At 42.8% G+C, this 23,832-nt stretch overlaps 1 protein-coding gene across 2 annotated transcripts in view; it reads right to left on the reverse strand.

Annotated features, from left to right (window-relative positions):
• The window catches only part of MCPH1 (microcephalin 1), a 289,635-nt gene that overhangs the window by 202,209 nt on the left and 63,594 nt on the right, over nucleotides 1-23,832 (reverse strand). For both annotated transcript variants that reach the window (XM_088479695.1, XM_088479694.1), the window contains exon 10: nucleotides 11,009-11,046. In XM_088479695.1, the coding sequence (XP_088335821.1) occupies nucleotides 11,009-11,046 (38 nt within the window). The remainder of the gene's footprint in view (nucleotides 1-11,008; nucleotides 11,047-23,832) is intronic.

The following is a 23,832-nucleotide window of genomic DNA, read 5'->3' on the forward strand; positions in this document are numbered from 1 at the left end:
GGTGCGGAACAAATGCCATCTGAAGATGGCAAACGGTTCCTGCGGCCAAGGCCTGAAAATTATGTATTTTTGGAGCTTGATGAAATTAGGTCCACATACTAGTGTATGGGGACAGGACTGAAAGGTGAGCAGGAGATGTCCGTGATATCTCCTATGTTACCATTACAATGAATAGTCCTGACAATTTATAGAAAAGTAGGTGAAAATGTTATTTTCACCTGCTTTTGTTGGAATTAAGTGATGATGAGCAGACCCTTAAACCTCCAATAAACTTTCACAGAAGGTGAATATATTGTGAGCACATCATATGAACAAACTACTTAAACAGCTTATTAAAAACAAAAAAAAACATTCACATACAGGATACAATTTTCATGAAAACAATTGGAAAATGATTGTAAATGGGAGTTTACTTACATGGCTGAATGCTATTTAAGAGCTTTGTACAATTTTTAGTTGCTCGTTATCTGCATAACATTACATTTATGTTATAATCTAACAGAGATACTGTACATGCCAAAACAGACCCACAAGGAACTCTACAAAGCAGTCTCCAGGTATATGCGAGATAAGGTCACTTTTAGGTAGGGGTATTATTCTCTAGTAAAAGTATTTCCTCAAAGTTCTGCCTCATTTCTTTCGCCTTCAACACCAACTTTCTTGAGTGCCCTGGAGGTCAGCGTTTTAGAAATTGAAATTATTAATGCTGTTTAATGTTTACTCATGTCTACAAATGTGTGAAACGATCCCCTATACCACACACAAACAAGCCAGACCATAAATCAATAAATTACATGTGGGGGTTCAAAGTACATTACTAAAGTCTATTTTATACCATTATCAGCTTCTCTAATATGCACATTTTTACAATAACAAATTGCTAGCTCATATTATTCTATTCTTCTATTGTACAAGCCAAAATATGTGCATCCATTTCAAAATATAGTATAAATAGATTTCAATAAAAAGCATAAGATTTGAAACTCTGAAAGTGAAAGTGGCACTTTTTTCTTACAGGAATATAAAGGAATTTCACAATTGGAGCTTTTGTATACTGTAGGTTTTGTATACAGTAGGTACAGAATAAAAACAAAACTATTTCCTAATGGTGATCTAAATTCCAGGTGTTAACAATGGTTTTGTAAAGTGTAGTGGACAGATTCAAGAAAATGCTAAACTATTATCATCCCAGGTAACAATTTTTTTTTTTTTTTTTAAGAATTTTATTGCAAATCATTTTTGATAATACAGTCTATTAAAAATATAGAAGTTACCCCTAAGTCTCAAATATAGATGTGAGTGAAGGGATGTGAGTGGGAGGACCTATCACAAGTCACAATCATGAATTGCAGCTTGTGGTTGATCTTGCAACACACCTCGTTGTTATTTAAAGATAGTGATCTTTATTAATTTGCCTTGGAGGCCAAGGAAAATGTCTCTCTTGCTCCATTTAGAGGAGGGGACACATTAGGAAAATATCTTCCAAGGTGATACTGTAAGTCACAAAAAAATCCTGATTCCCATTCTTTAACCATGTTATTATACATTTTATTTAACTTTTATATATGCGATTACTTTATCCCCCATTTGGATGTATTGTTTTGAAGATTCACAAATTTCAAAATGAATGATTTTAATCACTTATTAATTGTGCTTCTTTAACTCTTTCACAACAGCACACACCCAGTATTCTGCCATGGAGGGGGTCAAGGAAATCCAAGTAACAGGTGAACAATTCCTTGTTTCCATCTCCTTCTCTATGACAACACATTAAGAGTTAATATCCAAGCACTTATTTCACTGGATCGGGATCCTTACTGAATTGATTTCAAACTTAAAATTTCAGATAGATTATTCCTAATGCTTTTGTTTTTAATACTGCTCGCATAACTTTTTTTTACCAAACATTGCATCTCATGAATTTTGGACATCAACATGGTAATGTTTAGAAAGTGGACTATTCTGCTGTTTGATATAACTTCAATAGAGACTGATTCTCGATCGGCTCAGGAGGTTGCAGGTTCTGTATTTGAATGTGTTTCAATACTTTCTGGCATTTAACTTCATTCATTTGAAGGGCTTTCTGCATACAAGATTTTACGCATCTACATTACAAGCGTTAGTGGCAGTTTGCACTTTCCTTTTGCCGTCAATTTAACCGTTGTTTTGTCTTTCTAATCTATTTGGCTGTAGATAAAAACATATTGCTCAAACTAAATCTAAACACTTTCTTTCCAATGAACATTTTGTTTTTTGATACAATAAAATCTTGATTAAAATGGAACTGTGAGACCACCTTGGAAAGAAAGCTAGGTTTAGATTAAATTGCTCGTCAGTCCATAGCACTTGGAGCTCTGATGTGCAACTAAAAAGACTAATCTTCAAAGGAAGATATGTGAAACTTCTTTTAAGATGGAGGTTGGAATACATGTTATAACGCCGGCCACATGGTTCAAATCCCGACAGCGCCAGCCCGACGTGGATGGAAATCCTGATCATCTAGAAGGTAAGTATGAACTAAGCTAATCTACCCCCTAACCCTCCTTTATGGGTGCCTATCCCTAACCTCCCCCCCTGTGCCTAAACCTAACCCCCCCTTTCCCCGACATCTAAACCTAAGTCCCCCGGGGGGGTGCCTAACCCTAAATACCCCCCGGGGGTGCCTAACCCTCTCTCCCCCTAGCCTAAACCTAACCTCCGGGGAGGTGCCTAACCCTAAGTCCCCCCCGGAACCCTAAACCTAACACCCCCCCTGCGTAGGTTATTAACCCTCGCCGGGGTTTTGTTGTGGAGATGCCGGCGGTTGGCATAGCGACCGCTGGCATCAAAAATGCATACCTGGAGGTTCTATAAGGGCAACTGAAAACAGATTTAAGTCAAATGGTGCAAAGGCAGAAATTCTTGGGCAATAATGCCCCTAGTTTGTATATTTGCACACTGAAGGGGTGATTCAGTAGTGGATGGAATTGCAAAGCTGCACGCAAGCATCTTTGCAATTCTACCCTTACAAATATACAAATGCAGCAGGTGGTGTCTGACACCCCATGTTGCATTTGCGATCCCAGCACTGTGATTGAGGTTGCAGACTGGGATATGGTGGACAGCACAAGCCAGCTGTGTAAGCCTCTAGCCTTGCCACTCCAGGAAAATGGGTCCGTCCAGCCCCCATTTACGGTAACGCCGGCCGTCCCCGCTCTGCTCCTTAAATGCCTCTGCCTGTCAATCATTCTGCACATGAGCAGAACAGGTCCTGTGCACGCGCAGATTCCCGATAAGTGGGAATCTATGCTCAGCACTGCACTAGCATGCAATGGTGATTTAGCCCCTGAGTATATTCAATGCTAGTCCATTTTGTGTAGACTGTTGAAGGAAGGTCAAGATATGGCTTACAGAACGAGAACGATTAGTTACTGTTCTATTTTAGAGTGCACCATTTTTTATGAGTTTTGTTAACATTATAATATAATTTGAACGTAATCTGTTTCCTAGCAATCAGTAAAGTGGAAATTACCTTTCCTGAAAACACTCAACACATCAAGAAGAAAAGGTTTAGTAGCCAAACGATAAGCTTCAAGAAACGGGTTCTGATATAGATCACCTAACTGTAGAAGGACTGAGCATATTGAGAGGTACCTTACTACTTGTAGAAACCATTCTTTGTTTGGCTAAAAAAGTAGAAACATTAATACCTTTACTTTAATTTTTATCTTTTTTATAACATTGGCAATCATGGGTATGGGGGAAAGCATGTCCCAGACCACTTCATTAAAGCATTCCCTGCCACTTTTTTGTCTGAAAATCTGGAATAACATGAGATGTCTTCGCTTGTTCTTTCTCTCAGTAAATAGGTTATTGATTAGCACCCATTCCTGCAGTTGCAATGTGTGACAGCTGTTGAAATCTGTTTTCATGCTACTGGGAACAGCTATATGAAACACTGATGAAATCAACAAGTTGACTTCTGCCTAATATAACAAAGGTTGTACTTGAATCATGACTTTGTCCTTTTTGCCACATTGATGATCAACATAAATCACTAACGTTTGATTGTCGTAATGTTCTGCAATATTTATCTAAAATTGCATAAAAGCTTTGAACATGGACCTTACTTCTCTAATCTTTGAGGATAAGGTTGCTATGTTTTTCTTCTACTGACCCTGAGCTGTGATGTAAACACAGAGAGCGCTCCATCCTCATTTGCTGGCATCTGTGATAACACAATCTCTGTCATGGTCTACAAAGGATCAGCCCTTTTATAACATTCTGTATGTTGATTATCACTGCAGATCTGGACTTACTTCCCCTGTTAATGAGATCAGCTGTTCACATCTTTGACACTCCTATTCCTATTTAAACTTGCTAGAAACCAGAATTGTAGCTCTTAAGATGGGTAAACACTTGTCTACTACGGGGTACAACTTCCAACAAGACGGTTGACACAATCCTACTGGAGACCTAGGTCGCAGATACAACACCCAACCTATGCATACACACGTCCAATTTGCATCTGCTGAAAAGACTGCATCACCGTACACTCTCTCGCAATCTTTGGTAGACCGGCTACCACACGTACACAAAGAAAGAGACAAACCAGTTGCAGGAGTGTACATATTTTAGATTAGTCGGGTGATTGGCAAAGTGGTCTCCTGATTTTTCAGCATGATTACAAATCTTTTGACAAGACAACCAGGATTGGATAAAACCAGAGGTTGTGTGAACATACACATGCTACCAATGTTGGACCAACTGGTAGGTCAGATTGGATTAGATTTTAACTTATCCCTTCCTCCTTCTCCACCTCTGCCTCCTAAGGCTACCATCACTAGAATAACATTGAGGCTATCGACACAGTTTCCTTATCCTCCCTGCTCGACTCACATATCTCCCCTATTCTCTCTCTCTCCTGTCCTGAACAAGCCACTACCCTATACAATGTCTCGCTTACTACTGCTATTGACTCTGTTGCTCTGACAGTCACTCACTCTTGCAGATCCACACTTTAATCCTGGCATTCCATATTCACCAGATATCTGCAAAAGTGTTCACAAACCACATGGCGACAGTGGAGGAAATCATGCTCTAAGGTAGAATTCCTCCGTTTTTTAAATACATTTTAAATGTATGCTATCTTCCTACAGTGCTGCCTTTTCCATCTTTAAACAGTCATATTTCAAGAACCTCATATCCTCCCAGTCCTCAAAACCCCCGGCGTCTCTTCGCCACTTTCAACTCCCTCCTCTGCCCACCCTCCTCACTCTCTGCTCTTGACTTTGCCACCTACTTTACATCTAAAATTAACTCCATACATCAGGACATTGCATCCCATCAGACCCTCGGCACTCCACCCCATCCTTTCCCAGACCACCCCTCCCATCTCACCAACTCTGACATATTTCTCCCCTGTATCTGGAGAGGAAGTAATGGCCCTCATACAGTCCTCCCTCTACCACCTCCACCCTTGACCCTTTCCCCTCCTGCCTCCTCCACTACCTAGCATTACCGCTAGACTGCTTTAGCACCCTGCGCTATTTCTAAAGGGCAAAAAGCACCCTGCCCTCTGGCGCAGCGCAGCGCTGAAACAACCTGCGTGTGCCATCTCCACCCGTGGGTCGCAGTGTCCCGCGGGTGGGGAAAACTGTGGTGTAGCGGTCACCGCCGGTGAATGGATGCCTCCATTCACACTCACAGCAGTGCTTGGGGGCAGCCTGGCATGTCCGTAAGTGCCCCCAAGATTTACGAAAAAAGGGGGCGCACAATAAAGACACGCACCTTTTTGGGCACGCGCAGATGTGCCCTTTCTCTAGGTCAGGCGCAGGACCTAGAGTGAACACTAGCTGCCTATCTCCTTCTGCCTGTTCCCATCTTGCTCACCTCCTCAATCTTTCCCTCTCATCAGGCATTGTCCTTTCTGCCTTAAAGCATGCACTTGTCTCCCCCATTCTTAAAGAAACCTACCCTTGATCCTAACACGCTCTCCAACTACCGACCCATAACTTCACCCTTTTGCCTCCAAACTCCTAGAGCATATTGTTTAAAACAGCCTTACCACAGTTATTTTCTCCCACTCCCTGCTTGACCTATTTCAGACTGGCTTTTGTCCTGTCCACCTTACTGAAACTTCCCTTCCAATGACATCCTTGCTACCAAATCCAAGAGTTACTACTCTATGCTCCGTCTCCTCTACCTCTCTGCTGCAATTGACACTGTCGTCATATGCAAATCCTTCACTCCCTTGGTCTAGGTCAGTGGTTCTCAAACTCGGTCCTCAGGACCGCACTCAGTTCACGTTTTGCAGGTCACCCAGCAGCTACACAGGTGAATTCATTACTCACTGACACATTGTAAAAGATCCAGAGGTGGAGCTAATTATCTCACTTGTGATTTTGTGAGGAGACCTGGAAAACATGCACTATTTGGGGTCCTGAGGACTGAGTTTGAGAACCTGTGGTCTAGGTGATACTGTCCTCTCCTGGCTGTCCTCCTACCTCTCTGACCATTCTATCTCGGTCTCTTCTCATGACTGCACTTCCACTAATGGTAGGTGTCCCCCAAGGTTCTGTTCTTGGACACTTCCTATTCTCTCTCTATACGTCCTCTTTAGGTGAACTCATCAGCTCTTTTGGCCTACAGTATCATCTCTATGCTGATGATACCACTGACCTCTGCACCTCTTTTCTTACTTGTATCTCCAACTGTCTCTCTGTATTCTCTTCCTGGGTGTCTCCGCGCTTTCTTAAACTTAACATATCTAAGACTGAGCTGACCATCCTACCACCCTCCCGCATATCCTCACTTTCCACAATTTTATCATCCATTGATGGCACAACCATCTTTTCTAGCCCTCAAGTGCACTGTCTTGGAGTTATCCTCATCTTCTCTCTCTCCTTTCTTCAAACCACACATTCAGTATCTTTCAGTCATGCCGTTTCCATCTCAAAAATATTTCCAGGATCAGACTCTCTCTCACCCTGGATGCTACTAAGACCCTCATCCACTTACTGGTCATCTCCAGATTGGACTACTGTAACCTCCTCCTATGTGGCCTCCCTGACTTCCACCACTCCACACTCCAATCTGTCCTCAATGCTGCTGCTTGGCTCATCTTACTCACCAAATGTTCTACAACTGCCTCACCCTCTCCTACAAGCCCTACACTGGATCCCCCTCCTTTTCAGAACCCAATGCAAGCTTTTCACATTCACTTACAAAGCCCTCACCTAATTATCTCCCATTTACATCTCTCCTCAACTCTCTTCACAAGGTTCGCTCCACAAATGCTTGCCACCTCTCCTGCCAACTGATTACTTCCTACCACTGCCATCTCCAAAAATGTTTGCTCATGCTGCTCCTTACCTCTGGAATGCTCTCCCTTCACCAGACTCTCCACCTCTCTACTAATCTTCAAACGGGCTCTTAAGACCCTCTTCATCAAAGCCTTCCAGCTCTCATACCAACTCACTCCTTCATGCTCATCCCTCACTCTCTACCCCATCTGTGTCCTGTCTGTGTGCCCCTCCCCTTCAGAATGTAAACTCTCACATGCAGGGTCCTATTCTCACATGTGCTTCTCCAATCCTTACTTATACTATCATTTAATCCTAACTCCCAACAACAGCGGTGTCACCTAACACTTTGTTGCTGAATCCCTGCTGCTTATTTAAGTGTTATGATCACCTAATGCAGAAATCATGTCCTTGTCCTGCATTGTTTCGTACTGTTAACAGTTTTCTTGTGTGCTCATTTGGTTGTGTACTTTGTAAGGCGGTGCCGAACCCTTGTGGCGCCATATACAGTCAGGTGCATAAATATTGGGACATTGACAGAATTTTCATATTTTGGCCTCTATTCACCACCACAATGGCTTTGAAATGAAACAAACAAGATGTGCTTTAACTGCAGACTTCCAGATTTAATTTGAGGGTAATTACATCCAAATCAGGTGAACGGTGTAGGAATTACAACGGTTTCTATATGTGCCTCCCACTTTTTAAGGGGCCAAAAGTAATGGGACTATCAACGCAAAAGCTATTTCATGGACAGGTGTGGGTTATTCCCTCGTTATTTCATTATCAATTAAGCAGGTAAAAGGTCTGGAGTTGATACTAGGTGTGACATTTGCATTTGGAATCAGTTGCTGTCGACTCTCAATATGAGATCCAAAGAGCTGTCACTATCAGTGAAGCAAGCCATCATTATCCTGAAAAATCAAAACAAACCCATCAGAGAGATAGCAAAAACATTAGGTGTGGCCAGAAAGAATGCACCGGAGAGCTCAGCAACACCAAAAGACCCAGAAGACCACGGAAAACAACTGTGGTGGATGACAGAAGAATTATTTCCCTGGTGAAGAAAAACCCCTTCACAACAGGTGGCCAAATCAAGAACACTCTCCAGAAGGTAGGTGTATATGTGTCAAAGTCAACAATCAAGAGAAGACTTCACAAGAGTAAATATAGAGGGTTCACCACAAGATGTAAACCATTGGTGAGCCACAAAAACAGGAAGACCAGATTAGAGTTTGCCAAACAACATCTAAAAAGCCATTACAGTTCTGGAACAACATCCTATGGACAGATGAGACAAAGATCAACTTGTACCAGAGTGATGGGAAGAGAAGAGTATGGAGAAGGAAAGGAACTGCTCATGATCCAAAACATACCACCTCATCAGTGAAGCATGGTGGTGGTAGTGTCATGGCGTGGACATGTATGGCTGCCAATGGAACTGGTCCCCTTGTATTTATTGATGATGTGACTGCTGACAAAAGCAGCAGAATGAATTCTGAAGTGTTTCGGGCAATATTATATGCTTATATTCAGTCAAATGCTTCAGAACTCATTGGACGGCGCTTCACAGTGCAGATGGACAATGACCCGAAGCATACTGCAAAAGCAACCAAAGAGTTTTTTAAGGCTAAAAAGTGGAATGTTATGCAATGGCCAAGTCAATCCCCTGACCTGAATCCGATTGAGCATGCATTTCACTTAATGAAGACAAAACTGAAGGGAAAATGCCCAAAGAACAAGCAGGAACTGAAGACATTTGCAGTAGAGGCCTGGCAGAGCATCACCAGGGATGAAACCCAGCATCTGGTGATGTCTATGCGTTCCAAACTTCAGGCTGTAATTGCCTGCAAAGGATTTGCAACAAAGTATTAAAAAGTGAAATTTAGATTTAGGATTGTTTAGTTTGTCCCATTACTTTTGGCCCCTGAAAAAGTGGGAGGCACATATAGAAACCGTTGTAATTCCTACACCGTTCACCTGATTTGGATGTAATTACCCTCAAATTAAATCTGAAAGTCTGCAGTTAAAGCACATCTTATTTGTTTCATTTCAAAGCCATTGTGGTGGTGAATAGAGGCCAACATATGAAAATTCTGTCAATGTCCCAATATTTATGCACCTGACTGTAAATAAAGAATAATAATACTAATAATAATAATAATTATAAGTCTGGCAATAGCTGCACCTATCTTGATTATCCCATGTTCTTGTTCCACTTCAGCAAATTGATAAGTACAAGTTATCATTTGTACATTAAACAGACATATTTCCTGATGCTTTGACTCTGCAAGTGTATTGCTATTTTATTCAATGGAAAGTCATAACTCTTTCTTACACACTGGAAGCAACAAGTCTTTTTATGGTAGTTTCTATGACATCTACTATTTCTAGAACTTTATAAATTGATTGTTATTATATAGTCAACAAGGTCTGGATTAAAATGTTCTTCCTCCAAGGCTTCACTATCTGTAAAATCTGATATATAAGAACTTCCTGATTTAATCCATCACAATAAACACTGATAGGGGACTGCAATGTTTTGGTTCTTAATTGCTGTATATCATCATTTGCAATGAAAGTTATCAGCCAAAGCTACTTTCATTGCCCCTATTCTTTATAGATGCACCACCTTTCACATAAAGTGGGAGTTTATCATCACACATGGCACATAATAAAACATTTTGTTTCTTAGCAGGCTTTTCTGATAGATCACAAATACCTTTACTTTTAACATCAGTAAAATATCAGTACAACACCTAAGAAAGATGCAAAAAGGTGGTTTAGAAGGGGGCATGTTGGTTTGCAGGAGGAGCATGTTGGTGTGCATGAGGAGAATGCTGGAAGTGAGAGAGAGAGGGGAATTAGTGAGTGAGGTAAGGTGGTGGGGAGTAAGTGATGAGTATTTCTGGGGTCATTTTGTAATATATATGTATATATAAAATTTAAAAAAAAATCAGTTTAACGATTCTGTGTTACTCGAAAAGCAAAATTAAACCTATTGTACAGAGCTGTACCTGGACCCAACCTGCAAATGAAGCAGGACAGAGAGTGCATCTTTATAGGAAACCATTTTGTCTGATCAAGCTTTGTCTATGCACAATCCAAAGTAGGACTAAGTACAGAAAAGGACAACCCAGATAGGGATTCCCCACAGGTTAAACTTGTTATGAAGGGATCATTTTATTACAATGCACTTCTAAAATTGTAAAAACTTGTTTAACAACCTTGCTGGAATTGCCTGTCATTACTTAACTGAATACAACATATTTAATTATATTCATATCACACAAAATCTAAATGTACTGTAAGATCTGGTTACTTTATTTGTTCAGAACTGAAAGGTACGATTGGTCCCATTAAAGTATGCCATTAAACTTGTAGAAAAGCTGCCATAGAGAATCATCAAAAGCTAGGAATAACCCTCACCATTAGCAGAAATCTACCAATCAGCAATACACAGTGAGACTTGACAACATTTCTTTTACGTTAAAACAAAAAATTAAAGACGTGTGATAATTTTTGATACAATTTATCTCTAAATCACTGTAATCCCAAAGTCACTAAATTATAGTTTTAAGCACATTTGGGGGTATCCAATTTGTGTTATTCTAATACATTTGCTATAGAAGCTTTCTCCATTGGATGTATTGAGTTTAAAATATTATTTACAGAAAAAACAGAACCATGTATGTGAGTAGCAAAAAAATAGTGGAAACACTTACTCAGTGTTCATGCTTGTCATAACCAATGATCGTGTAACCTGCGAAAAAAATAAAATACACTTAATAATAAAACTGGAAAACCGATAATCTAGTTTTACTGTTAGAGACCAGAACAAAAATATTATTCATCAAGTACACAGCGTGCTCTATAAAAGGTTCTAATTTGGCTAATAATGGGATGTAGTCAGGTTGCCGGCTGCCGGAATCCCGACACTGAAAGCCAGATATGGGACTAAAGATAGGAGTCAAAATCCCGACGCCTATCATTAGCCCCACAACAAACTCCCGAAGCCCAGCATAACGAACGAAGGTAAGCTGGGTGTCTTAGGTTATAGCCACAGAGGGGGTAGGTTTAGGATTTAGGGTTAGGCACCCCCCCCGGGAGAGTTAGGCTAGGGAAATGGGGGATTAGGTTAGGCATCAATAGGAAGAGGTTAGGGTTAGGCATCCCCAGGAGGGTAAGGTTTAGGGTGCAGGAAGGGGGGGTTAGGCATTACGAACGGCTAAGGTGATGGTCGCGATGGTCAAGACCATCGCGACCATCGGGGCTTACGACAAGACCCTACGGTAGGGTCTCCCTTGTCGTAAGCCCCGGAGAGCTTCTGGCTCTGTCTGAGCCGGAAACTCTCCACTGACATCACTAGTGATGTCAGTGGGGCCGCCCCCAAACGGTAGGCATTCCCATGGGAAGTCCCTCGTTTGGGCTGCCACCCCCCCGGCCCGCCTTCCAAATGGGGCGAGCTGTCAATCAACATCGAATGTATAGTAGAAGGTGCTAGGTAAATAAGTAAAATCTGATACCCCTTAGAATAACAAGCAAATAGACTTAATTTTTAATTTAATTTGTTTACGTTTTACAGCACTGAAAAATTGTATATTTTTAAATTGCATAATACAAGTTATCCAAACTTCTTATTGATTTGACCACCTCTAGACAACCCTCTTTCTCTATATTCCACAAAACCAAGCTTATACTTTTTTTTTTAAATTAGAGCGTAAAATATATTGCATACTCAAGATGAAGAATCAAAATTGCTTTAGGAAGTGCAACATTAGCATCACATGTAATGTCTAAGCATGACAGAATATGTTGATGCTACATAAAATGTTAATAAATGCCTAACACGTAAGCATGCCTAGGATGTTTGGGCCCTGAATGTATAAACTTAAGCTGGGTACACACTGAGACGATGTTGCTAAGATTTGGTCAAATCGTATTGACATATCGTGCAGTGTGTATGCACAATATGCACCTTCCCGCTTTCACATATGACGACGTCAGGTTTGATGTGCTGCACATCAAACCTGACAATATCGCTTGCTGGTCCATGCATGTTAATGAAGGAAGGAACGACGGATAGTTCTGTCGTTCATTACATTGTTCTGATGTGTACCCAGGATCCAATATGTCAGCCCGTTGGGCCGACATATCGGCTGGGAACATATCGGTCAGTGTGTACCCAGCATTGCAATAAATAATTTGCTACCAAAAATATTCATAGGTCCCCTTGCACAAAAACCTGAAAACAATAAACACAAAGTAAATAATTATTGCTGCTTAATTATAGCGTTATGTAAACAGATACGGGCTAATAGTATTGTGACTCCTGTTACCGGCACACACTGTACAAAGTATGAATGAGGAGAGGAATCCTGGAGACAACTCAGGGAAAGACAATTGGTAAGTGCTCATTTGTGTATTCTACAAGGTATGGAGGGTGGGAAATATCTTAATCGATTCTTTAGCCTATGTACCACATCTGAGGTTTCGGTTCTACTGCCCAATTGTGAATCTGCTGCTAAAAAGGGGCAAACATGCAATATTTCCTTGGGAAAGGTGTAAATAATTTAACCCATAGATGTCCAGGCCACCACTGCATGGCCAACAGAGTATCGCTTAGCTGTTCCAGCGATATTTTAGTGATGGATTGCAGAAATAGGTGACTTTCTATCAGCTTAAAAAAAGTGATTGTAAAAAGACCCCATAATGTAAAATACGTATGTTCTGTAAGGTTTTGTGTACTTACACATGTATTAATACAGGTTGAGTCTCCCATATTCAAATATTCCCAAAATACGGAATATACCCATTCACTGTGGCCAGCAGTGATCGTGCAACCGGCCCCACCCCCTTCAGTTAGAAGCAGCAGCGGCTCTGGAAGCGCAGCTGCTGCTACGTATCCGGGTCGCCAGCGGGACACCCTCCCGCTGGGGCTCCGGAACAGCAGTAATCACTGCTGTGTAGAAGCAGCAGCGGCGGCTCTGGTAGTCACCACTGCTGCTATGTATCCAGGTGGCCAGCAGGACTAACCTCCCGCTGCGGCTCCGGAGCAGCTTAGAACAGAAGCAGCAGCGTCTCTGATAGCCACGGCTGCTGCTCTGTACCCGGGCAGCCTAGCGGCGCCCCCGGCCCCTCCTTCGGGCCTCAGCTCCGCCCCCCCCATGTGTCCCGATCACTGCTGGCCACAGTGATCGGGCAATATGTAAAATATAACATAAACCACACACACACACACACATATATATATATATATATATATATATTGTGATAGGATCACTGGTAAAGTGGTCTGTGGCAGGTACATTTGTCCCAGATTCCTGTCTTTTGTGTTTTAAACCCCCAGGAGAAAGTCTGCAGTGTAGCAGGCTTGAGTTTCGGCTTTTTGAAAAGCCGGTTTGGGACCTGAGGGTTGTGGGTGAGAGGAGAGGGAGGGCTCCACCCACGGCCACTCCAGGTTTTGGTTCTCGCAGCCTGGTAACAGGATTGTTAGTTTTCCACCTGAGAGTGGCCAATATAAGCCTAGTGTGTTGAGGGCTGATTGTCTCACCTGGGAGAGCAGACAGGGAGTTTGCTCAGAGACACTTGGATACCTAACTGTGAGTGTTGTGCTGTGCTTTTGTTGCTGGCGAGGGCATTAGGCCCTGCCAGGTTCTGGTAGTGAGGGAACTACCTGTGAAGTTAGTGCCCCGACAGGGCTAGGATTTATATTTATGTTTTCTTTATGTTTCTGACATCGTACAATAAAGACTGGCGCCGACGAGCTTGTACTTGCATCCAGACTGGTGTGCTGCTTCCCTGCTGCTGTGTGTGTGTGTGTAAGGAAGGAGTCCTCTACCAAGGAGAGGGACCCCCTAACCAAACTGTGTCACAATATATATAGTGTTGGTTTAAAAACATTGCGATAATTTGTTAAGCTGGCCACCACTTCACGGTCATTCCCGTCTGGCCAGTGCCCTTGATATGTGACCACACCATCTACATAAAAAATATCATACAAACTCGGCATTCACTCAAGTTTATATGATATTTTTTATGTAGATGGTGTGGTCACATACCAAGGGCACCCCAGATGGTTGAGTGCCATGGACTAAGCCTGTCATTTATTTAAATTTTGTGGTCACACTTGCTAGGGCACCCTGTTTTTCAAATGTTAGACAAACTTTTTTTGTCTATATCCAGGTGCTTATTAACTGACATCCCTGGGGGTGGTCCTGTCACTTTAAGCCAGGACCCATATTCAAGTTTAAAATGTATGCAAGCTTGAGACCAAGATCATTTATCTTAGAATCAGTGTAGGGACTGGCCAGATGGGAATGACCGTGAAGTGGTGGCCAGCTTAACAAGTTATTGCTATTTTATGGTGTTTAAAAAAAAATTATTTATTTTTTTAAAAATCGTGTTGGATAAGTTTTAAAAAGATGTTCTTGACCTAATTCAGTCATAAAAAAAAAAAAAAAAAACAATTTCTGAGCGGTTTTTGTAAGAAAAAATTGTCAGTTAAGTGGTTAAAAATCTGTATACATATAATCATCATAGCTTCAACTATGTGAATATTATCCTACAACTCCACTGGTCTTCCAACACCACTGGATTGTGCACCTGCAAAATTATGGAGTAGAGAGCCCTGTGGTTATGAAATGTGACCTACCATAAATGTACATACAGGCATTTTTGGTACTAATGTACCACATATGATTGCGATTAGCATGATCTCTCCTTCACTTTATTGATATATCCTATATGTGTTGATATAGGTTCCAGTGGTGTGTAATGGAGGTCAGTCCACACAATGAATAACTTAACCAGGCAGAAAGAGATGGAGAGTAACAGAGTGAGGTGAAGTCATCAGCTCTTTTGGCCTACAGTATCATCTCTATGTTAATGATGTTCAGATCTAACTTTCCTCCCCTCTCTCCTCACTCGTATCTCCAACTCCCACTCGGCTATCTCTTTCTGGATGTCCCAGCGCTTTCTTAAACTTAACATGTCTAAGACTGAGCTGATCGTCTTCCCACCCTCCCGCATAACCTCACTGCCCACAATTTCATTATCTATTAACGGCACAACTATATCCTCTAACCCACAAGTGTGCTGTTTTGGATTTATCCTTGATTCCTCCCTCTCCTTCAAACCACACATTCAGTATCTCTCACAGTCCTCTCACTTCCATCTCAAAAATATTTTCAGGATCAGACCCTCTCTCACCCTGTTGGCAACTAAGACCCTCATTCACTCACTGGTCATCTCCAGATTAGACTAAGTAACCTCCTCTTATCTGGCCTCCACCTCTCACCACTCCAATCTGTTCTCAATGCTGCTGCTTGGCTCATCTTCCTCTCCAAATGTTCAATATCTGCCTCCCATCTCCTACAAGCCCTCCATTGGCTCCCTTAAGAAACCAATTCAAGGTTCTTACACCCAATCCTCTCCCATTTACATCTCTGATCTCACCTTACACTCCTGCCCGCCCACTTTGCTCAACAAATGCATGCTGCCTCTCATGCCAACTGATTACTTCTTCCCACTCCCACATCCGAGATTGTGTCCATGCTGCTCCCTACCTCTGGAACGTTCTCCCTCTCCCCATCAGACACACCACCTCTCTACAAATCTTCAAACAAGCTCTCAAGATCCACTACTTCATCAAAGCCTTCCAGCTCTCATCCCAACCTGCTACTCCATTCTTCTTCCTCACTGTCTACCCCTTCTGCGTCAACCCTTCTGTCTTCCCATTCCCTTTTATAAGTTAAGCTCTCATGAGCAGGGCCCTCTTCCCCCATGTGCTTCACCTTCCCTCACTCATACGATCTACTCCAAACTCCCCACAAAGGCACCTAACACTTGGTTGCTGATGCCCTGCTGCTTTTGAGTGGTATGATCGCTATTACAGCACTGTTTATAAACTATGTCGTTGTCCTGCATTGTTTGTACTGCAAGTTGCTGCCTTCTTGTTTGCTCATTTGTTTATGCACTTTGTGAGGTGCTGCGGAACCCTTGTGACGCCATATAAATAAATAATAATAATACAGGATGTGTGCAGTATAAGGAAACACACACCTGTACATATACACACTGGTGGAGTGTGGAGTGTATATAGCGGTGGTATTTGCTGACTCTCACAGTCTCCATTATAGTTGACTCTCAGGGGGACACCCTTCCTCAATTGAGGACTGAGCTCAAAGATGTGTAGACACACCAGGCATGTGCAGTAGATCATTCAGGCTGGCAGGAGGTAATAGTGTGACATGACTCCGGCAGCACGGGGTCCCAGCAGTTTAGAGGAGACAGGGAAGAGCGCTCTCCTCCAACAAACTTACACATGTGAAAATGCTTATACTCTTTAGTGTGCAGTATTTTGTTTATTTCAGAGTTGATGATGACACTATAGGATATTTTTATGTAGTCTACATTTTAGCCTTACAAAGTCTGTTCGATTATACCTGTAAAAAAGTTTTTACTCTATAGTCCATAGTGGTTTGGGATTTTTCAGAGATGTTGCTGACATTTTCTGGGCTAAACTGTAGACTAAATAAAATGCTCCATACAGTCTTAGGTTACAACCAAATCACCAGCCTAATCTCCAAATGTTGACCAAAAATTATTTAAAACCTCAGCCACAGGTGGCCTGTGCCATATAAGTTCATTGAAATGTAATCACTGTTGTCTCTCTATAGGTGAAATTCTGCAGTGTGCTCTAACAAGTGTCCATTACTTTTCCTAATTTAATACACTCGAAAAGATTGACCAACTATAGGCCTATATCAAGCATTTATTTTTGGTCTTGGAAAGAAGTACAGTATGAGAGAATATAATAAACTAACTAAAAGCCATAAAGAGGAAGGTATAGATGCAGCTTTCATATTATTGAAGAAGTCTCATATCCGCTACTGTTTTACTGTAATAAACTGGACAACAAAACTGTAGCAGAATGCTTGAAATTATTTCATAGTACACTGCACAACTGTTTCAAGTGACTATACAGCTCATACAAGAGGCCTCACCAAGAATATATTGTCCTGTACCATTACCACTCCAAGTACCACCACAGAGAAAATGATTACTGATTCACACTTTATGCTATCAATGCAAACGATACTCAAATACATACCCTTCAAACAACACATTAAATGCCGGTTTATATGAACTTCACGAGTAAGTGTCAGCTAGCTTTAAATCAACCAAAACAAAAAAGTACTTGGTTGATATCATATTGGTAATCTGGTAGTCATCATGCTAAGTAGGGGCGCATGTAATCAGCTACTAGAAAAATACTAAAACTACAACTAGTCAAAGTATTTAAAGCTCAAGCGTATAAGGGATCTATTCATCATTACTAAAAATGTCATGGAGATAATTAGGGTTAGAACTCGCATGGACTTCTACCTAATTACTGGAGGAATTCATCATTCCTCCTCTCCATAACTATCTATTCCGAAAAGCTGTCATTTTTGTGATGACAGCTTTTCAGGAAATAGATACTTTTCCCTTCGTGCTCTTACTTGCCACAGCTGTAATCAGTGTTGCACATGCACCGTTACATTCACAAAAGCAGCGCATGCCTACAGCTGCGGTAATTCTGTGTTTCCCCCCAACCATCCCCCCTCCACTCATCTCCCTGTCCCCTACCCACCTGGCCATTGCAGCCGCCTCCAGAAGCTGCACTGACACTGCGTTCTCCCGCAAAACACAGCAGAGTTTAGAAAAAAAAAAAATGTTTTTTTTTTTACTAAACTTTACGGTATTCTGCCTGGAGAACACAGTGTCAGAGCAGCAACCGTAGGGAAAGACCAGGGAGCGCCGGAGGGAGCTGAGGAGGACCAGCCCAGCTGAAAGCAGGTAAGTGTAACCCGCTATATGCCACCTAAGAATAGCGTATAGTAACACCATCAAATTCCGAAAATGCATAATTTTCGTAATTTGATGAATAGCCTAATTTGCATTTCCCTATACTAATGTACTAATGTATGGGGAGTGCGGAAATTAACGCAGGCGCACTTAACCTGGAGATATCAGTGAAATCTCCTGTGTGAAGTGTTTTCATGAATACTAAAGAAAAACGTGATTAAAATAACGGTTTTAAGGACATTTTCCTTAGTGTTGATGAATAGGCCCCTAAATCATTTTTCTTACATCTAGGCGTAATGATCAGAATTAAACCCGATTCATAAATGCATGTCAATAATCTCATACTCTTCTTTTTTCATGGTTGAATTACATGGTGACAATAAAAAAAAGAATCCTCCATGCAAAATTTAACATAAACAAAACCAACCCTATTGCTATTAATGAATGGCAAAAACTTAATTGGTTAAAGAGAAAGAAGTTATATAACCAAATAGTATTGTCTGTTTAAACCTAATTACATGTACTGCACAAAGAAGCCCAACATTTAGAACATGTTAATATAATTGAAATATGTGTTATAATGCATTCAATTTGATACCTTAAGCAATCAACATAATAAGTACAAACACAAAACCTTTAAACATAAGGCTGTGGGATTAGTTTAACAACACGAGTTCCACAGGGCTCATCAAAGATCTCATGAATCTTTTTAATTGCCAAAGAATGAATCACATACTGATAAATGTTTTGCTAAATTAGTTTTGTAAAGTTTCAATTTAACAGTGTCATGACAGCACTTAGCAGTTGCAGTACATGAATCAGCTTATTGGAAATACAATAGCACAGCCTAGTGGTAACATGTAAGAAAACACATGGTAAGCAGAGATAGTTATATTTATGAACCCCAATGTGGCAAACAACTTTCCATTATACAGTGTTACATTTTTTAAAAATCAAAATCCAATATATTCTAAAACTAAGATGGAATCCACACTTTGAAAAGCAATGGCTAGTAAATCAGAAGTAGCAATTAACTAGAATATAATCATAAATTATTGTATATGAAATGGTTTTATAATGTATATGTCTTGCCAACCTTTAGTAGTATTAATTCATTTTAATGTAAACATGTTTGAACAGTAAATAATTCCTACAGATGTTCATTTAATACAAATGCTGAACAAAGTTGTTAGATGTTAATGGGAGACTTGCCTCCAGCCAAAGCGTAGTTTGGAAAATAGATACTGAACAGCATGTGATAAGTTTCTAGTGATGTCTCTTTGTTTAGAAATATTTCCTAATTAAATGTTTCAGCACTAACGGCCTAAAATATTTAAGTCAAGCTGAGAATATCAATCAGGATACTACTCTGAACATCCTTGAATGATTTGTAATAGGATCATGTTTCCCTCAGAAGTGGTGAATCTAATTCCATGCAGACAATGAAAGGCCCTTCAAATAAAATGGAGAGGCCACTGGAAGATGTACATACAAACACATTATATACACACACACTTATATCCATGTGTATATTTTATATATACTGTATATATGACAGGCTTAATCCACAGCACTCTGGGGTGCCCTTGGTATGTGACCACACCATCTACATAAAAAATATCATACAAACTCGGCACTCACTTTTCAAACTGTAATTCCTTTTAATACAGGGAATGTTAGTTCGAATATATTGCAATAATCTGTCAAGTTGACCAATCACTTCACGGTCATTCCCATCTGGCCAGTCCCTACACTGACTCTCAGATATAGGATCTTTGATCTGCCGTTTCTGGGCCCCCCCTTTTGTCAGGGACAGCAGTTTAAAAACAAACTGCTGTCCCTGATGAACCCCGAAACATTGGAATGCAATAAAAGACTGTTTTAGTAATTATAAAGAAAGACATTGAGTGCTGCCATGTTGTTTGCCTATGTTGAGTGAATACAGACTCTGGGAAGGCACGTATAGTACTTAAAGTGGTCCTAGAAACTTAGTCGAACTCTCCCCTCCCATCCTCGTCACGATCTTAATAAAGCGACACAAAAGGGGTGTGTTCTCAAGAGAAAGGGGCTTTGTCACCCAATAGTATTCCAAATTCAAATTACGCCACACAGTAGAACAATCTTATTCACATTACACCGCACATAGTGCCCCTGATTCACATTACACCACATAGTAGGGTCCCTTATACAATGCCTACAGCAGTAGTGCCCCTTATGCAATGCCCACAGTAGTGCCCTTATGCAATGCCCACTGTAGTGGTGACCCTTATGAAATGCCCACTGTAGTGGTGCCTTTATGCAGTACCCCCAGGAGTGGTGCCCCCTATGCAGTGCCTCCCAGTGGTAATGCCCGCAGTAGTAGTGCCCCTTACACACATACAAAAAAAGTAAAACACAATACTTATCTCAAGCCCCGCTCCAGCGTCTGCTGCTGTCTGACTGGCTGCTCCTCGTAACTATGGGAGAGACGTCATGACGTCTATCCCACAGTGCCCACTGCGGGAGCCGGAGTTCAGGAGTAGGGAAGGAGTGCCCGCTGGTAACAAAACAGCGGGTGCCCTGCAACGCAGTGCTGACTGGCCGGGTAAGGTGGGCTGGAGGAGTCTTAACTGTTCCGCCAAGTTACCATACACACATACATGATAGATAGATAGATATATATATATATATATATATCTATCTAATATGAGATATGGTAAGAACTTACCTTTGTTATCTCTATTTCTACGAAGTCCATAGGGTTCCACAGGATACCTTGGGGGTATAGATGATGACGTCAGGCATCGGGCACCATAGAGTTAAGTTTTCAGTCCTCCCAGGATGCACTAGGGTCCCCCTCCTATACCCCGCCCCCGAGCCAAGGCATCTCAGTTAGTTACCAAGCCATAGGCCGGAGGAGGAGACGGAAGAGAGAGAAAAAAAGATCTGGACACACACAAGAATCACATTCACACCAGAGGGAGACGGAAAAACCGGTGACCAGAGTAAAGCCCATCTGCAGCACAGGTGCGACAGGGCGGGAGTCCTGTGGAACCCTATGGACTTGGTAGAAATAGAGATAACAAAGGTAAGTTCTTACCATATCTCATATTTTCTACTTCAGGTCCATAGGGTATCCACATGATACCTTGGGGATGTCCCAAAGCAGTATTCTTTAAGGGTGGGGATGCTCCTGTGCTGAAAGGAGAATCCGCCGCCCTAAGGAAGCATCCTGAGAGGCAAAGGTGTCAAACCTGTAATACCTCACGAAGGTATGGACAGAGGACCACGTAGCAGCCTTGCAGATCTGGACTGCAGAGGCACCACGTAGGACCCACAGACCTAGTGGAATGCTCCTTCACAGAAGGAGGAACCGGCAGGCCTTCATGAAGATAAGCTTCAGAAATTGCCATACGGATCCAGGCTGCCAAGTTTGCTTTGAAGCAGGCCAACCCTTTTTACGGAAGCCTTAGAGGACAAACAAGGCGTCCAACTTCCTAAACGAAGAAGTGCGGTCAACATAAGTCCTTAAGGCCCGCACAACATCCAAAGTGGCCTCACCCACTGAAAGACCAGGCGAGTTAAAAGCCGGAACAACTATTTCCTCATTAACATGAAACTGGGAAACAACTTTGGGAAGAAATTCAGGACGAGTGCGTAGCACTGCCCTGTTCCCATGAAAAATCAAGAAAGGGGGTCTACAAGAGAGAGCCCCTAAATCAGAAACACGTCTGGCCGAAGCTATGGCCAGAAGGAAAACAGTCTTAGCTGTTAGCCATTTAAGATCCACTGAGCCCAGTGGTTCAAACGGCGGTCCTTGGAGAGCCCTCAGGACCACAGTCAAGTCCCAAGGCGCAACAGGTGGAACAAAAGGCGGCTGAATACGCAGAACGCCCTGCATAAAGGTGCGCACATCAGGAAATGTAGCAATCCTACGGTGAAACCAGACAGACAGGGCCGAAACCTGCACCTTCAAAGAAGCAAGGCGAAGCCCATGGTCTAGTCCCGCTTGTAGGAAGGCGAGTACCCGAAACAGACGAAACTCCCGCGGTGCATAACCTCTCGGTCGACACCACTGGAAGAACGTATGCCACACGCGATGGTATATTCTCGCGGAAGACTGTTTCCGAGCTCTTAGCATGGTACGTACTACAGAGCTTGAAAACCCCCTGGACCTTAACTTGGCCGTCTCAACAGCCACGCCGTCAAAGACAGCCGAGTCAAGTCCGGGTGAAGGCAAGGACCCTGTGACAGAAGGTCCGGTCAGAGCAGTAACCGGAGAGGACTGTCCACGGACAGACCCTGAAGGTCTGAGAACCAGTGCCGTCTGGGCCATGCGGGAGCTATCAACAGGAGCGTCCCTCCTTCCTGTTTGAATTTCCGGATTACCCGTGGAAGAAGGGAAACAGGAGGAAAGAGATAAGCAAACGGGAACGTCCACCGGACGGACAGAGCATCCACCAGAGACGCCTCTTCGTCTCTTGTGCGAGACCCGTACACCGGCAACTTGTTGTTGTGCCGGGACGCCATGAGGTCGATCTCTGGAAGACCCTACCTGTCCACCAGCAGTTGAAAAACGTCCGGGTGCAGGGACCATTCCCCCGGATGAACGTCCTGGCGACTGAGAAAGTCTGCCGCCCAGTTTAGCACTCCCAGAATGAAGACAGCTGATATGGCCGGAAGATTGCGCTCCGCCCATACCAGGATCCGAGACACCTCTACGAGAGCCGCCCGACTTCGGGTTCCTCCTTGCCGGTTTATGTAGGCCACGGTGGTAGCGTTGTCCGACTGGACCTGCACTGGGTGACCTTGGAGAACCCGATGGAGAGCATTGAAAACCGCTCGGAGTTCCAAGATGTTTATTGGAAGCTCTGCTTCTGCCGGAGTCCACCTGCCCTGGAACAAGTGTGGACCCAAAACTGCTCCCCAGCCCCGAAGACTGGCGTCCGTTGTCAACAGGACCCAATTCGCCACCCAGAACGGATGACCCTTGTTGAGATGGGTCGTCTGCAACCACCAGGCAAGGGACAGGCGAACCTCCGGAGTGAGCACTATCGTCTGGGATTTTAGAGACTGAGGCAGTCCATTCCACGTGGACAGAATCAGATGCTGCAGAGGTCTGGAGTGAAACTGGGCATATTCCACCATGTCGAATACCGACACCATGGAGCCCAGTAACCTCATCGTCGAGTGTAGAGACACCCGGCGGCTCTGCAGACAACTGCGCACCCTCGACTGTAAGGCAGAGATCTTTTCCCCCGTCACAAAGATCCTTTGCTGTCCCGAGTCCAATAAGGCTCCGAGGTGCAGAATCCGCTGAGACGGGATCAGGGTGGACTTCTGCCAGTTTATCAACCAGCCGTGCCGTTGCAGTAGCGCAATGGTCAGGTCCAAGTGGCGCAGAAGGAGCTCCGGAGATCCTGCCACTAAGAGAAGGTCGTCCAAGTACGGCAACATGCGGACTCCCTGCAGCCGCAGGGAAGCCGCCATGACCGCCATCACCTTGGTGAAAACACGTGGTGCTGTCGCCAGGCCAAAAGGTAACGCCCGGAACTGAAAGTGGTCGCTGCGGATTGCAAACCTGAGGAACTGTTGATGGCGCAAAAGAATAGGGACATGCAGGTAAGCATCCTGTATGTCCAATGACACCATGTAGTCCCCAGGTTCCAGCGCCAGAATGATGGACCGAAGGGTCTCCATCCGAAACTTCGGCACCCGC

Source organism: Taudactylus pleione, unplaced genomic scaffold (assembly GCF_031769625.1).
Source record: "Taudactylus pleione unplaced genomic scaffold, aTauple2 ptg000244l, whole genome shotgun sequence".
Lineage (NCBI taxonomy): Eukaryota > Metazoa > Chordata > Amphibia > Anura > Myobatrachidae > Taudactylus > Taudactylus pleione.